Here is a 17,430-nt window from a genome sequence, read left to right as displayed (position 1 = left end):
TGTGGGTACCGCGAGACTCGTAGGAGGTGTGGAGTGGGTGGAAGGGAGGGTGGGGGTATGTGTGATGTGGGAAGGGGGACGATCTTCGTCAATGAGTGCGGGGTGAGGGGTGGAGTGGAGTGGGGTGGAGTTGAGTGGGTGGAGTGATCTTCGACAATGGGTGCGGGGTGTGGAGTGGAGTGGAGTGGAGTGGGGTGGTGTGGAGTGGGTGGAAGGGAGGGTGGGGGTATGTGCGATGTGGGAAGGGGGACGATTATCGTCAGTGGGTGAGGGGTGTGGAGGTGTTACGTTGGGTGTTTGACTAACTATAGCACTGGGGGGATGGGTGGGGTGTGTGTCATTCCGCTGGAGGGATGGGCAGGGTGGGTTATATTGGGGGTGGGTGGGGGGGGTGTCCTTCTGCCGGTGAGATGGGCAGGGTGGGTTATGTTGGGGCATGGAGTTGGGGGGTGTGGTGCATTGGTGCATCTTGGTGTGTGCGAGGTGGGGGACCGCATTTTGGTAATGTGATCCAGGAAAGTAGGGAAAAGGTGGTCGAGTCGGTCGAGATTCCCATCTGTGGCTTGGAATAGAATGATCCCGTTGTTGTAGATGGTAATGGTGGCTCTGCCGGGGAAAACTTGGGATGGCGTGATAGAGAGCGTCAGGCTGTGAGCGGTTTTACTGGTGGTTGAACCAGTGAGAATGGAGAGAAGCGCTTTCCTCCATTGTGCTCTACGCAGAGTGTGGAAGATGATATCAGTGCTCGTGGCTCCATTGATCTGTGAGAAGTAGGTGTCCACACACGGTGTTTCAGGGTGAGCCTTCAGGAAGTTGTGTTTGTAACGTTTGGCGTTACACTGAATGCTAGCACAGAGTATGTATGTATAAGTACAGCGGTACAGTAGGCAGCAGTTATGGAGGATGGCCCTTTGCACAACACATCTCAAGGCGTCAGATAGGAAAAAATACATGTAAGTCTCACCTGTGAGAGGTGACGGAGATCCCACTGGCGTCGACGGGTTTGACGGAAAGCTGCTGCTCGTGTGGTCAGGGGAATAAATCTAAAAGGGTTAAGATAGCATTAGTCGCTGATGCCACCACAGTACAGCATTAGCATAGCAGAGATTAGATTGGTTTACAGGTTGTCATTACCCACTCTCGACACTAGGTCTATCCGGATATTCGCTCATCACACAGCACTAGGTCAAATATCATCGAATTAAACAGGAAATCTTTGTTACATGTTCGTGCACACCAAACCCCAAAAAACATTGACTGGAGCCCCTAGAGTAAGAAACCAACAATGTTCTAATAGTTTATTAATTAGAGATGGATCAATTGCATTTACTTTCTAAAAATATTAAATAATGTTGGGGGCTGATCTGCTATACATTGACCTGATGTTTTTCACGTGCAGCTGACTTTAACATCAAGATATCAAGATATGACTATATATATATATATATATATATATATATATATATATATATATATATATATATATATATATATTTTGCTCCGCTGTCCGCCACTCCCACTCTTCACTCTCGGCTGGGTGCTCTGATATATATATATATATATATATATATATACACACACATGTAGTAATTCTGTGTTAATAGTTATTATGTCTGTCTACATGCAAGTGTAGTTTATACTGTAAATTTCAGAAAAGTATTAACAACGTGTCCAAATCGGGGAGATTGTTCAAAGTGGCACGGTCAGGGCTATATGCACTGAGCTACCTTTAGGTATACACTGCCTATGCAAGCAGACTACAATGGTGTATGTTTGAGCCAAGGGTGTCTGAAAGCAAGGAACATGTACACCTGGGAGACTACAGATTTCCAAGGCAGATGCAGAAGTACTACATCTGCGGATGTTTCTCTAAATTGAAGCATATACAATGATGTCTTATTATTCTAGCGCAAGGTCTGCAAAGTGTTCTGCAACAAGAGATACTTATGTAGAATCAAAATAATTTCGATCCACTAATACTATTAGAGTTGCAATAGTGACCAAAACGGGCACAATTATATTAGTGACCAACAGATGCAAGACTTCTTGCAGTAATCAACTCAGGGCATCAGGCACGGTGGGCAGCAGAAAGAATTAGGCCTGGTTGGAGTGGTCGTAGTTCCGCAAACGCTACATGGACTTCAGAAAGTGGCGGTGTGCATTACAACATGCCGCTCGTGCTGATTTTTACCGCAAGGTTTTTGTCCCGCGCTGTAAAATCAACACAAACTGCACCACACACAGTACAAGAGGGCGTTGCTTTTTTGTGTCACTTTATTAGGTTTCTGAACACGAGCGGAGCAACAATCCACGTCCGCTCAGCGAGGTGGACTACGCTACGTGGAGAGCAGAGTGGGAAAAACTCCACAAGCGGAGTGGAATTTCACACCCAGTCATAGAAAAAATGTGTTATGGGTGTGGAATGCCTCTTCATAGGTAATACATAGGAACCATTGCTGCAATGCCCCTAGCACCTGGATAATAATATTAGTAATAAGTATCCACAGTGCTGCATCACTTATTAATCAAATATCAGCCCTGGATAAATATTCAAAATGTACCCATTTTTCTACAGCATCAGCTCATTAGTTCTGAAATAATTACAAGAATACATACATTTTCGTTCCAAATACGCACTTTTTTGATTTTGGTCTACATCGATTTTGGTATACATATATTATTTTAAAATTGCAAAAGCTTCTAATTTAGTAAGCTGGCTTCAGACAAGAGAGCTACCAGTAGCTCAAGAGCCTCTCGTTGGACAAGCCTCTCCTAGCAACTGTCTCAGACCTCTGCAGCAATCCAGTCCCATTTCTACTGGCTACTTGACTAGATGTGGTTTCTTCTCTTTCCTTTTCTCAGCATGCTTGTGTGACAAAGACTGGGCTCCTGAAATGTCACATCGCCCCATGCCCGTGTTTTTGTCACTTTCACTAACAATTGAGGATTCTGCGTGGTATGAAGGTCACCGTCTCCTAGTGCTCCGCTAAGACTCTGGGCTCTGCGTTTAAACCTCGTTTGGTTGCATCTCCGATGATGCTAGGCTGCATGGGAAAATCGTTGTCGGAACTCGAGCCTGACTCTTAGGCAGTCCGTGCAGGAACACAGGCAGAGCTCGGAACAGTATCTCCGATTTAGAAAAGGTCTTGAAGATTTAGCTCCTCACTAGCGGCCAATAAAGACAACCATTTAAAGAGATCAGAGACTGGAAAATGCACCCCGAGGCAAATGCTGTGCTTTGGAAACTTAACTACGGATAGAAAAATAGGATATACTATTTTTTTAAATGATGTGACCAGACACTGTTCATGTTAAATTAATGTACATTTTTTTTTTATCAGCAGAAACATCCCACTTCTTATTCATACCCTGCAACCTTTTAAGTAGTAAAAAGGAATGTATTCAGACAGTTTTGTTTTCTCAAATATAGTGCATAGAATCCGAAACAGTTCTTGAACGTACAGTAATTTAACGGTTTACGTGTTTCATAGTTCCATTGACTTAAGGGGAGGGCAGGCGTAAAGCAGCCCCTCACCACCAAAAGCTAACCGGGTGCTGTGCAACCATTTACAAAGGCCTAAGCACTCCGTCGAAGCATCAAAAAGCAAGTGCCATGGCACAGTGCATCAATCCACTGATACGTGAAGTAATAGAGGGAGGCACAATGCCATGTCACTTGGTTTTTAAGGTTTCTATGGAGTGTTTAATACTATGGACTACCATGTAAAATACACAAACTTTACTGACAACAGTACAGCTAAATTATGGTGGAACATGTTAACTTATAGGAGGCCCTGAGCAAGCGATGTATATCTCGAAACACGTGCTGGCCAGTGTTTGCATATTTGTGAATAAAACTGCTTATGGAGCAATGAATAAGTGCCCCTCATTCTTTTGGAACAAGGCGGTTTTACTGACAACACCAATGGCAAAGGCTTTTTCTTTAAGCGGGTTGCACCATGCTGGTCCAGAGTGCGCCGTTGCCTGTTTAGTTTTACATTTTTATATATGTTGGAAAGATGGGGAGGTGAGAATGTTCACATTAAATTGAAGATTTAAAATGAGGAGTAATGGCAAAGTGAAAGAGCGATGACCAGGCTTCACTGAAAACGTAATAACTAATGCATAATGACTATAGCAACCAAACATTCAACAATGGGCACCACAGTAACCTATACCTCAGAGCATATATTAAATGTGTCGTTGGCGTCTTATGCTTGAACTACTAACGAAAAACCCTAAAAGCTACGTTTAAAAAAAAAAAATTACACAAAGGAATTGCCCTGAGCTGCCCAGTGAAACTTGATAAAATAAGGCAGTCCACTGCAGTCCCAACATGGCAGACGTTAAAGCGGTTTAACCAACTTGCAGGTAAGATTTGTAACAACGGTGTTCAAAAAATTAAATTGTATGCAGTACACAGTAGCCCTAAAATGATAAAGATGGAAGTAAAGTCATCTTGGACAGATGTATTCATTCTACAAAAGTTAGACATAGAATGGAACCTTATCAGTGGGTTCTTACCAATGAATCACGTTAAAAAGTCCACACACTGCCTGGCCGGAGTGAGGTGAGAGGTCCAATATCCTTTTGAATGAAGCCACATTTAAATTCAGGCAGGTTGATTGTAATAGTGGGAAGTTTAGGGTAGTTCAGACAATAACTACAGTAATTTTCAAACTTGGAAGCTCTTTTGTCCAAAGCTGAAACACATTTCATGGGGTCATCGGTAATAAAGATGGCTGCAGATTACATGATTTGCAAAGTGGTAACCATTAGAGTAAAAAGGAGCAATTTTAATGACACTCTTGGTTTTTTTTAAATTAATGGTTAGATGTATACTACACTGAATACCAGGTATAGTGCACACCACTCAAGGCCAAAAGAACTTGTAAAAGTTTGATTGATACAGACAGCTGTTGTTGAACTAGAAGGAAGAATTAAACAGAATGAAAGGCTCTGGCATTATTTACCTTGGTTGCCTAAGTCTAGCTGACCTTATTAAAAGCCTTTTTGATGTTGAGGGCAAATGTAACGGTCTAATCCTGGGCCAGCATATTATTGTGTGTAAAAAGACCCGTTCAGTATTACGAGAGCCTAGAAAACATCATGTTACCACGTGTAACGTGACAAGAGAAAGGTGATCTGTCAAAATTACAGCAGTAATCTTACTGTACATAAGTAAAGAAATTGGGCATTAGGATGTGCACAGATTGATTTTTTTATTTTTTATTGATCGAGAATATAGCAAATTATATTAGAAATTTTCAGTATCTCTGCTTCTGCATTACAGCTTTCATGAACGTTGTAATGGTGCTAGAAACGTCTTAAACAACTTCCAAAACTCAAACAGGATTCCATCATCCCGAGAAGCCTTTCCATTCATCATCTGTCTAGTGACCTTCTGCACCTCTCCTGTAGTGACCAAGCTCTGAACATTCGACTATCAAAATCTTAACTAACACACTTAATACCTCTGAAATAATTTGGTAGCAAACTCGAATATATTGGATAGCTTTGGAGTGCTGATGCCCAGCCCATTTTTCCTCTCTGGTGGGCTGTACACTGATCCTGCTGCTCTGTTCTTTGGTCTTAAGAACCATAATTCGTATGACATTCTGGATACATTTGTATGACTTAATTGAATATGCCAGCAATTGACATGGACATTCCTAAGGACGTGAAGAGTACATACACATTTTTAAGTATATCTTATTAGCAGCTGCTGTATCAGAATTGTCAAGAGCATCTATTCTATATTAACTTCATCTAAAGAATATGAATGTGTCTCCTTTATCTTTTGATTCTGCCTGATACAGTAGACCATGCACAGACAACGGACAAGTTTACATTAGTATTTCCATAAAGGAACATAATGAAAGACTCAAGATTAGGGTTAAGAAAGTGTGTATTAAAACCATTTTGCTCAAAAGCATCTGGTACCAGTGACAGAAATCAAACTTTAAGATGACTTTTTCTGGGTTTAGCTATTGGACATGATTTGTAATGGCGATGCTGACCAAATATTCAACTATGACAACACATTAATATACACCTAACAGGATATGTGAAATGAGTATTCAGTAGCTATGTAGCGAGAATATTTAAACATTTATGTTTGTAAACCTAATTAAAAAAATATACAAACAATGGGGTGTTTTTTTACATTGTCAAAACGAAAAGTAAAAAGAAAAAGTATGACCGGTTTCAATCTGGGATTCTACTTGTAGTAAATATATTTATCAAATGAAAAAATGTAATTTTTAGACAAACTACTTGAAGGTCCACATATGTATTCTGTATATTCTATGACACGAGAAAACTCTTTGAATATGACAAAAAAACGGTGCACCATTCAATTGCAATAAATGTTGGCATGACATTTTACTGATAATCATTAAATAATCTATTTCACAAAATCATAGGACATGTAATGTATGTGTTGACTATGCCAATTTCTGGGTATTAAAATATCTGCTAGCCAAACAAAGTCATGATCATAATAAAAAACATTTTTTTAATGGCTCCATATGTACTTTGACACTGCTTCTGAAAACAAAAAAGTTCCACAAAATCTAAGGGCTAAATCAGTTCTGTTAGGACAAAATGTCATCATTATGCTGGTATGATGTGTTAGAAAGCAATGGCATTTTTTTTTAATTATAGTTGTAAGCTGATTGGCCAATACAATTTGAAACGTGGCCAAAAACGCCAACTTTTTCATAAAAACATTTTAAAACTTTCTATTTCTACTGTGACACACGGCCATTGTTAAAAACCCACACACTTCTGGTTGCATGCCATGCAAAGGATGTTATGCCTTTCAGGCATACACACGGGGACACATTTCGTGCAAACCATCTGAACTAATCCCCTACCCTCTCTGCATAGATGACAAAAGCCAATAACCATCTACAGGCTGCCTGGTCTAAAACGTTATGCAAACCTACTACAAAATTAACAAACACGCGTATTTGAAAAAGTAAGTTTTAGTTTCTTTGGAGTTTTCGGTTCAATATAATTGCTTAGAACAAAAACAAACTGACTACACCCTCAAACACTTGGGCAACTATATAAATGTATATATATATATATATATATATATATATATATATATATATATATATATATATATATATATATATATATATCCTTATGATTAATAACCAGCATAACACTTTTTAGCATATAGTGTTAAGAATGCATAAAATGTAAACTATGATTTGTCGCCTAATATTGCCACCTTCTTTTTGTCACTCTCCTTTGTAGTTTGTTGTTCAAAGAGCCCCTGATATGGAATACTTTGGGTATATGTATAAAATGTAAACTACGATTTGTCGCCTAATATTGCCAACTTTATTAGGCGACAAATCATAGTTTACATTTTATGCATTCTTAACACTGTATGCTAAACAGTGTTATGCTTTTTCTTAGGTTATTAAACATAATGATTACAGTTCCTAAAGTTACAGCTTTTGAAACTACTGCAGTTACTGCAAAAACAGCAGGCAAACTATATATATATATATATATATATATATATATATATATATATATATATATATATATATATATCTCACAAAAATAATATGACTTTATTCATTTGAAATAAACTGTGTGGTTGATATATGTATATATTGTGTGTGGCTATTGTTCTGTAGAAACAACGGTGGTTTGAAAAAGAAGGGCTTCCCTAAAAATGTAACTTCAACCAATAGAAAGCCTAAACATATTTAACACAGGAAACGGTCCATTAACAACATTGTAAGGTTCTGGTGTCACTAGCGACTATGAAATGAAACCTCCCATGCACCACTAGGACAAAATAGGTTTACTAGTTATGTAAATATATATTTGCCTAAATCGCAATATTTCTAACAATTGTTCTTCCCCTAGTCTTTTGCGAGCCTTCGGGCCTCAATGCGAGGCCATCGCCTCACAGTCCCTAGTCATCTTGCTTGGTAGCCAGTGACACGGACAACGAAAAACAATAGAGGGAAATTGTGAAGCCCGAGTCAAGCCACAAGGGACACAAAGTCGAAACTCATTGTGCATGCCGGCCACGGTGCCCGCGCTGGTAAATGGCCAGCGACAAATACGCGGGATGCCTTCTGCCGGGCTTAAACGACAACACGACTCATTTTGCAGCCACAAAACAGCCCCCGCCTCCCATCAGTCACGCTCCATTCCAGCCCGCAGGAGCTCAATATGCCGGAGGCCCCTGAAAAGGGCCCGAGACAAAAACCGCTCAATGGACGTCCCGGGGAGGGAAATCTCAGGGCAATTTTTTAAACACTGCAGTGTACATTTCAGCCCTGCTTTGTGATGCTAATTTTATTGAGTCTCGAAGCAACAAAGAAACTTAATTCACGAATTCTTTTTTAAAGTCAACTTGGCTGCATTTTCCCTTTTATTATAATTGTTTTTGTTATGTGGGCGACTCGCCTTTTAAGTATGCAGATGACTGGCGAAAGCTAGCTGCACTCTACCGAGCCCCAGATGAAAATGCACAGGAGCCGAGGCTGGCAATAACCAGGGAAGTTAAATAGTCCTCCGCGTTTGATCTCTAAATTAAATATCAAGCCCTTTCTTTTGGCACTGGGAGGCGAAACGAGACAGATGTTTTTCACTCCATATACCCTCCGCGGCACAAGCCAAACGTGTTGCTGTCTGGCAAATGTTCAAGGAAACGCAGCACAAGCGGTCCCGACCGAGGCCCGGGCTCCCCCGGTCCACTCTATCCGCATTTGTTCATTTTCCAAACCAACGCTTAATCCACGGGGGCTTTGGGAACTTCGTGTAAACACTTTCCAGCACAATTCTTCTCCTTGCCTATCCTGAGATTAAGCCCATAATAATGCGGCCTTAAACCTAAAACAAAAGAACCTTTACTTGTGTATTATCTGGCCTTACATGTTTAATCAGACACTATTTGGGGGGTGTTTTTTAATACTTGCAGAGCAAATAACGCACACAAAACGTCCGCCAGTCAACACGATTTCACAGCAAATATATTCTATCAATGCAAGTTTACGAGTGTGCTTCAATATAGATACTAGACACAGATTAAAAGTATAGCACCCATTTATAAGGTTTATCTATATATAGCTATTTCTATATATATGTACGTGTTTGTGTGTGTGTGTGTGTGTATATATATATATATATATATATATATATATATATATATATAGAGAAATATCTATCGATATATCTGTGTGTATATATTTATACATATATATATTTATACACCTATAAATGTATACACACACACACACATATATATATATATTATATATATATAAATACACACACACACACCCATCAGTAAATACAATTTCAACAAGTTTGAGCTAGTTTCCCCATCACTTATGTCATGCTGGCTTCTAAATTTATTTTCCAGGACTCAGACTCCCATTCCGCATGCAGAACGAGCGTGACCGAGCTTTGGGTGTCGCCAAGGCAGATGGATGGAGCATGGACCCGCTTTGAGCAGACTACGCCATGCACTGACAGAGCAGATGGAATGCATCACCATCAGCAATGGCAGAAATGATTTATGGAATGACCTCGCTCCTGCCAAGCAAACGACATAGGATGACGGAACTGAATTACCATGACAACCAAGGCCCACCCACCAAAGCCAACGAGCAACCCCGCCTCCTCTTCCCCTCCGCTAATTATAGAATACATAGATTTAAGAGCACTTTTTGGGGGGAGGAACAATGAGCAAACATTCTCATTTATGCTTTCAAAGTCCTGGGTTTCAATAATGATCACCAAGCACCAATCGCACAGAGAACCAAGATACAACCGCATGTGTGTATGCAAAGAATGGTCCACGTGGTTCACGCAAGAAGGTAAATCAATATTGTCAGCTCTGTTTGGACGACGCACAGGTATTTCTGTGTATACATTTTAAGTGAAGCTCTACAACTTTTTAGAGCAAATGTGGGGGAATGGAGTTTTGGCACTCTACCAAACAAGCAAAGAATGGTCATATGTGGCAGCAGTCTCAATTTGCAAACAGCTCAAACAATGAGAATCTTACATTCAAGCATGTAAGGCTGATTTATACAAAGAAACAGTCTTACAACCATAGAATTTAAAATCTGGTTTCTATGCTCACCAACATGTTACTTCCTTTGACTTCTTTTATGGTCTCTTCCAAACGTTTGCAATTTTTAAAAGCAATTATTCCTGTCAAAGGTTAAATGGAAAGAATGCTGGGCCTAGAGTTCATTAAATTGGAGGTGGCACAGAAAACGACATTATTAAAAGCCAATACTCTACTCCTGACCAACAATGTCCAGGCCCCGAGAATCCTCATACTCCAGGCTCTGATGCACTCCAAGAAAACATTCATAGCTGCTTAAATGCAGATAACACAATACCATTTGTGAACGTCCAACATTTATTTCTAGCCTCTTCTAGGAAGGTCCATGAATACAATGTGAAGGCTTTTGTGTTATTAATTTTTCATGACTTCTAATAACATTCTTGTAAACAACTTCAAAATGCTCAGTGTAATTAAAAATCAGAGGTTTTATACTTTTTGCAGATGTCTACAAATAGTTAATTGATGGTGGTCAACGCGCAACATGGCAAATGCTCCAAAACATGCCAATGCTGAATCAACGTTTTGTGAGTATAAGCATATTTTTATTTCAGGACATACTATGAAATATGGATGATTTGCAACTACCCCTTATTTAACAGTGCACGCACCCCACTAAATCCCTTCCGAAATCTCCCTATTCAATAGCAATCTTCTGTCTGGTCACAATAGGCCCTCCTTTCACGACACTGAACTTATCCCTTGACCCGGTCACCTCTACCTCCAGCTTTCATTTGAGATGTACCCGCACTCCTCCACAGATTTACAATACAGTAACTACAACACTGTCACATACAAGCAAAACCCTTTACTGCACTGAAGAGTGTTCATTTATACAGAACTTCAACTTGCACATGACCTCTTTAAAAGTAGTCTTATTTTGATTTATCTTGTATGTGGTTGTTTATTAATCAATGCACTTTCTTGTATGTGTGGTAGTTGTCAAAGTTGTGTCATTTTTAAGGTTTGCAATACAATAGACAGCAGAAGTGTACTGTAACGTCAACCAGGTAAATGTACGCCACACTGTGGTAACTTTATGCATCAAGGACTATCTAATTGTAAATCGCTTATGTAACTATTTTTATATGTGTAACACTTGGAGATGCAGACCATATCATGGGGCAGGAACATGATCAACTGAGATACTATTCAATGCCATTGAAAAAGAAACAACAGAAGCAAGCTTAAAGGAAACATGAATATTCACATCAAAGATGTTGACACTTACAGAAGCCAGAGCTTTCCCAAGAGCATCGCCGGTTTGAGAGGCCCCAGCATTGTTCCCTCTGGCTGCTGCACCTTGCGTTTAAAAAAAAAAAGACCACAGTGAATTGCTGGCTACAAATAAGCAGGTACTTTTCAACTTTTCAAAAATGAAATTAAGTTCTTACACCAAAGACCTTGTAAATATTTTACATAAAAAGATACTTACCACACGCTAGCTTGGCCTAACATGCTGTTGCTATTCGGCTTGAATGCACATCATTTGAACTCTAGATCTTTGCAGTTATTGTGCGCATTTCCATCAATTTCTACTGTCAGAATTTGTTCTAAGTTATCATGGCTTCCCCTTCGCCGTGATTTGTGACAAATATGATGACAGGGCTCACTGTGCATAACTCTATCTGAATGGACAACCTGTAAGTGAACTGCTGGTAACACATCCTCAAGCACTAACCCGCACTGCTCTGGTATTGTAGACTGTGCTAACAGTTCTAGTGATGTGGGGAAGAGGAGTGAAAAAAGAGGGAGTGAAGAAGAGGGAGTGTGATGGTGAGTGCCAGACTGGGAGAACGTGATTAAGTGAGGAGTCACATGGGTAGAGAGAGACATTCTTCAACATTTCAGACACAACTTTCAGAAGAAGTAATTTGAGAAAGGGATCTCCTATATAATCTGTATGTCTGCAAAACACCGTGTAGTAGAGCCTGGGCATTGCTGCAATATAAAGCTGCTCATCTTGTTACAAGAGCACTTTTGAAACAAGCTCATAAAAGGTAAATGACAAAAGTGTGAGCCTTTTAAGGTATCTTCAGTAAAACAACCACTTCAAGTTAATTTTTTACTTACTTGCTGTTTTATATATGAAAATGGGTCATGGATAGGACCCATTTAAGAATCTAATGGCATAGAGTGGGCCAATATCATTCTGAAGAAATGTGGTCTTCAAATGTCTGCATCAAATAGCATGTTTAAATTGAAGACTACTACCTTTCTGGTTCCAAATTGACTAAACGTTGTAGCCACAGAGTCAAGTCAACCTCTATGGAGAACAATTTCAAAGGACTTTTAGCCTTGAAAAATTAACCAGAAGTAACATTTAAATGCATTTTCAAGATTTAAAGGGCCTATTTTCACACAGAACTTATTACAAAGTTTTATGGAGATTTCAAAGACTGCGATATGAATCGCTATGAAAAAAAACGGATCAATTTTGGGCTAGACGTTATTTGAATGTACTTAGGAACATTCCCTGAAAGCATCTCGCAACTCCCGTTATGAAGCAAGTAAGATTTTTAACAAGACTTTAAAATATGTTTCCTGTATTTGTATATTAATTAGTTTTGGAAGCCTGCTAGTTCTGGGATCCAGTTCATCATTTTACAAGTGCCTTTCAGTCGTAGTAATCTAGTTTTAATGTTGGTTAACTCTAGGCTGTATTTTGTCCACAACTGCTGACTGAACTGCAGGACAGACTTTCAATTAATCCTGAGAGACAACGATGCAAGAAGGGATAATGCAAACAAAAGTGCAGGACTCCAAAGAGCCCTCCTTTAACCAGTAAGTTACTCCCACCAGGATATAAAAAAGACCCTTATAAAGGACTCCCCATCTCCCCCTCCACAAAAATAAGTAAATAAAAATAACAGGCCAATGGGCTCATGAAAATAAAAGCAGCAATGGAATATACATTACAATTTAAATTCGTTTTTAAATGGAATATATTAATTAGCACTCTAAGTTAACATCCAAGACTTTTAGTCTACTCAATGTATACCGGAAGAAATATACGGTTTTAGAAACGGTTATGAAAAAGAATAAGCTATTCAAGACAGGCTGGTACTGGTAAAGATCAAGGACTGCGTCTTGGTCCAGGGTTTGCAGATCAAGCAATATTTAAAGTTCGTCAAATCTTGTTTCATTATCCTTTATTTCACTTAGCTTTAATTAAAACATCGACAAACTAATTTTAATGGCATTACATTGTCTATAAAAACTAAGGCAGCAAATTAAAAAGTAAATGTATCAGTTCTACATTTCCTTCTAGATGACTCGTGTCTTTTCAAAAGCAGTGCAATTGTTAACTCTATTGAACCGTCTTATTTATAATATTGCTAAATCGTGCCCCATGCACCCCTAATCTATTTCTGGACGCTTGGAATTCTAAGTAGTTCCTGCTCAAGGAATGCTTCACGGAATACCTTAGAAATGCAATGCCCCATTAACAAGATAATGTAACATAGGGGCCTTATCTAGCAACTATGTGACTCTCCAGACAAAGAAATGTTATTATGCAGGCAGCCGTAATTGATAACCAGAGCTTGGATGTTTATGTATCAATAATTGTACCAATTTCATACTATATTTTGTAAAAACCTTACATTTTAGGCAGGAATGGGTCAAAATGTGCAATCTATTTTGTATGTCAAGCACCTGCTTTGGTATACAATAATGCAGCACGTCTTCCAAACTTGCACAGAAACATAAATGCTACCTCATGAGCCGTACATCAGATAGTGGCACGACATTTCTCCTGTTTAGTATACGAGAATATAAAGTAGGTTCATCCCTGAATTGCAAGGGTTTCTTTTATTTATCAGAAGTTATTAGCCCAAGAGTAATGTTTAAAATATGAATCTAGGGTTCAAATCAGTGCATCTCCATTCAAATTTGACATCCTTTAAAAAGTGCAAAAGTTCGATTACAAAAGAAATAGTGTGGGAGGGAGAAGTATAGAGCAGGGAGAAACAAAGGGAGCAGAGGAGTGAGAGTTAGAGGGAAAAGCAAGAAATAATGTAGTTGCAGTGAGAGGGAAATGATAGCAGCCACCAGGCCGCCCCCTTAATGGTTCTTTTTGCCTGTATCAATACAGAAATAAGCCATAATAATAAAAAAATCAAACACTGTAGTTTAGCACCACTTAAACTCCCTATTTTTTTCTCCAATATATTGAAGTTTTTCTTCAGCTTCATTTCCTCAGACCAAGATTTCGCCCCATCCCATATGTAAAACTGCATCTTACAACATCACACGTTCTTAAGTCAACATCATATGTGAAATATTTCAACAATAGTGCATTAGGGCACACTACGAAGTCAGAGTGTACCATGTACCATTGCAACCCCAGATGACGTCCCGAACTCGGGTCCCCAGTTCAGCACAAGTATCTGTAAAGTAGCTAGCTAAATGGCATTTCAGGCCAATCAAAAGTTTACTGCTTACCAAACTGTTAAATTGTGGCTACTTTTCTTGTAGCTGTACTACAGTAACTGTTACAGTAGTCTAATTTAAGTTCTTAACATGGTGCAAAAACAGCTTTCAGCAAGTAACAGCATGGTAAGCTAAGGACTCTCTTTTAACCTAAAGCGGTGGAGTGTAACCTATATCTCCCATTTTCTCATGTGTACTGCATAACTCCAAGCATTAAACAAGACCGGTTTCGGTTCAATCTCGATCGGCAAAGCTGCTAAGAAAAATGTGATTCCAAGGTACTAATTGCAGCTTTATGTATATAGCAGTGAATGCTTTAGACTAGACTCACCTAAGAGATTGTCTGTTCCACTGATGGGAGGAGTGTGTGAAGATGCAACATATGGTGGATTACTGGAGCTTCCTCGATGGAAGCTGGACATGGGTGGAAGACTGGCATTTACCTCCGTTGGAGACACTGAATGCGGTGGGTAATTCTACAAAGAATCAGAAAAAGACAGAATGGACTTTAGAATTACTGGGTTAACACACTTCAAAAAGAAAAACACTATTTTGTGGCAAATCTTACCAAGCGCTCGTGCGTATGTAAACTGCCATAACTGCTGGACTGGGGCATGTGGGAAGCGGAGCTGCCAAGCATTCCACCGTACCCCGGTTGGCTCATCCCATTAGACGAGCTCCAGAGGTCGGAAGAGTTGTGGTTGCCATCTAGCAGAAACACAAGACAAGAAATACACGCTGAAAATATTCAATGCTGAAATGTAAAGGACTAATGCTCACACCTAATGTGCAATACACCAAGAACTACGTATACGAATAAAGGAAAGTTTATTTACAATAACAGTCCATATTAGCCCATCAGAAATAATTATGACAAAGTTAAAAGGAAAAATGTCTAATATATTACAATCTTTCTTCTTAAATACTTCAAAGAACATAATAAACAGTAGAGACTCAGTAGACTAATGTGAAGATTTATTCAAAAGCACGTGCCATCTTTGTAGCAGAGTAAAAAAGTTATGGGTGTATTGCTTGAATGTCAGCCACTGGCAATTACTCTGGGACGCAAACCAGTCTGCCGTGTTTTTCTGCCCACCATACCACCTCACACAGGAATTAGCAATATGTAAATCAGTCTTTGGCCTGCTCTCATAGGAATAGCCCAAACTGAACTGCCAGGCCACGTCCCCTATGTACAGGAAAATAAGCAAGTCCATACCATTTAAGGCCTAAGGGGGAAGCTTGAGTCATGTGGCTCAATGAGGATGTGAGCCATGATTGGGCATAACAGTCCCACCAACACATAGCAAAACGAAAAATGATGGATTGCGTAAATGTATCTTAGCCACTGGTTATGACTCTGTACCACAGCCCAGTCCATTGATTTTTGCCCAACATGCCATTTCAGAGAGGATCAGTCAAATACAAATCAGCCTTGGTCATGCTCCAATAAGAAATGTCTGACTGAAATGCCAGGCTCTCTGGTGTTTGATGCAAAAAGAGGCCCTACACACACTAAAGGTATGTCCAGGTGTGGGTCCAGTGCTCATTGTGCCATTTAAGCTATAGCTCACCGACCAAGCCTGAACAGGTCGAATCCAGTCTGGGGTTGCTAGCATTTCCATCCGAGGAGATCTGGTCTGACACCAGTTCACACTGAACGGTTTCAGTTAGAGCAGGACCAAGGCTAATTTGCAGATCTCAGTGGCATAGTGGGTGGAAGCAATGGTTTAGAATACTGCCTTAAGGGACCGCCAGTTTCTGAGATTAATTCAAGCATTCCTTCTATCACTCTGTTGCAGTCGATGCCCCAAGTGTGATGGGTATACCCAGATGTGAGCCTCGTGCTCACTGTGCTACAGGACTCATGCTAAACATCACTGATGAGGCCTAAGAAGGACAAACCCTGATTTGCGTGTGGCAGGATTCTGTCTAGTGTAAAAGTGGGCAAAAAACGATGGTTTGAAAGCAGCCCTTAGCAACCACCAGTGACTGATATTTATTCAAGCATTCTTTCCATCACTTTGTTATTTAAGATTGTAAATTAAGCAGCACAGCAAGGCATAATAGTAGAAAATTAACCAATCAATTCTATGTCCCCTTCTTACAACAGAATTTTTTCATGATGGAATACCTGCATTCATGCAACTTAAGTATTAACCCAAATCAGGATACAATAAGTCATCTGAATAATACAGGGCTAGAGGGTCATGTTTTCTATCTGCATTTACACAATCAAGAGGTGCTTATGCTTGATATAATCCTTAACCCTGTTGAAGGAAAGTAAATTAGCTTGAGGATCCATGTTTTTTTACTTGGTCGAAAGATAGTTATGTTCTCATCTTTGATAATGAGAGCCTGTTTTAACATTTTGAATACTTCTAGTTTAATTAAATAGTTTCTTATCTAATAACAATCATTTTTTCAAACTTAACTTGTCTCAAGCCTTGGGATAGCTGACTTTCACCCTGGCCCGAGTCCATGAAACACATAGCTGCTATTAACCCTTACAACTGAGTTTGTATTTGAAACAAACATTTTTACACTAATTTCACACAGTATCTGGAGTGAGTTTAACTACAATTCCAGCAGTAACACTTCAAGAATTATAGGTGAAGGCATCTCAAAAGCGTTTCTAATTAGTTTCCTGTCTTGTGGTTCAGAAGTTACAATATCTTCCAGTAAAAGCCATGCTCCTTCCCCCAATAGGCTATGATCTGAAAAACATTTCTGTGCATATGCTCTCATCACTAGAACAACATAATAATCGTCAAACAGCCGGTTAAAACGGCAAAGACCATTCACGGCCAACATACACACATTGACTTCTGCATGATGTAGTCCAAAACAAATGCGATGGTCAGTACCTTTTACCTTTT

The 17,430-nt window shown here is 39.5% G+C and overlaps 1 protein-coding gene across 21 annotated transcripts in view; it reads right to left on the bottom strand.

Moving 5' to 3' along the window:
• Positions 1 to 17,430, bottom strand: part of TCF12 (transcription factor 12) — a 797,238-nt gene that overhangs the window by 39,375 nt on the left and 740,433 nt on the right. For 11 of the 21 annotated variants that reach the window (XM_078684888.1, XM_078684896.1, XM_078684898.1 and 8 more), the window contains 4 exons: positions 15,120 to 15,259; positions 14,883 to 15,027; positions 11,349 to 11,419; positions 965 to 1,043 (listed from right to left, as the gene is read on the bottom strand). In XM_078684888.1, coding sequence (XP_078541014.1) covers positions 965 to 1,043; positions 11,349 to 11,419; positions 14,883 to 15,027; positions 15,120 to 15,259 — 435 coding nt within the window. The remainder of the gene's footprint in view (positions 1 to 964; positions 1,044 to 11,348; positions 11,420 to 14,882; positions 15,028 to 15,119; positions 15,260 to 17,430) is intronic. The other 10 variants (XM_078684889.1, XM_078684897.1, XM_078684899.1 and 7 more) reach the window with 1 other exon arrangement.

Source organism: Lissotriton helveticus, chromosome 3_2, assembly GCF_964261635.1.
Source record: "Lissotriton helveticus chromosome 3_2, aLisHel1.1, whole genome shotgun sequence".
NCBI lineage: Eukaryota > Metazoa > Chordata > Amphibia > Caudata > Salamandridae > Lissotriton > Lissotriton helveticus.
This window is presented reverse-complemented; position numbering and strand designations above follow the sequence as displayed.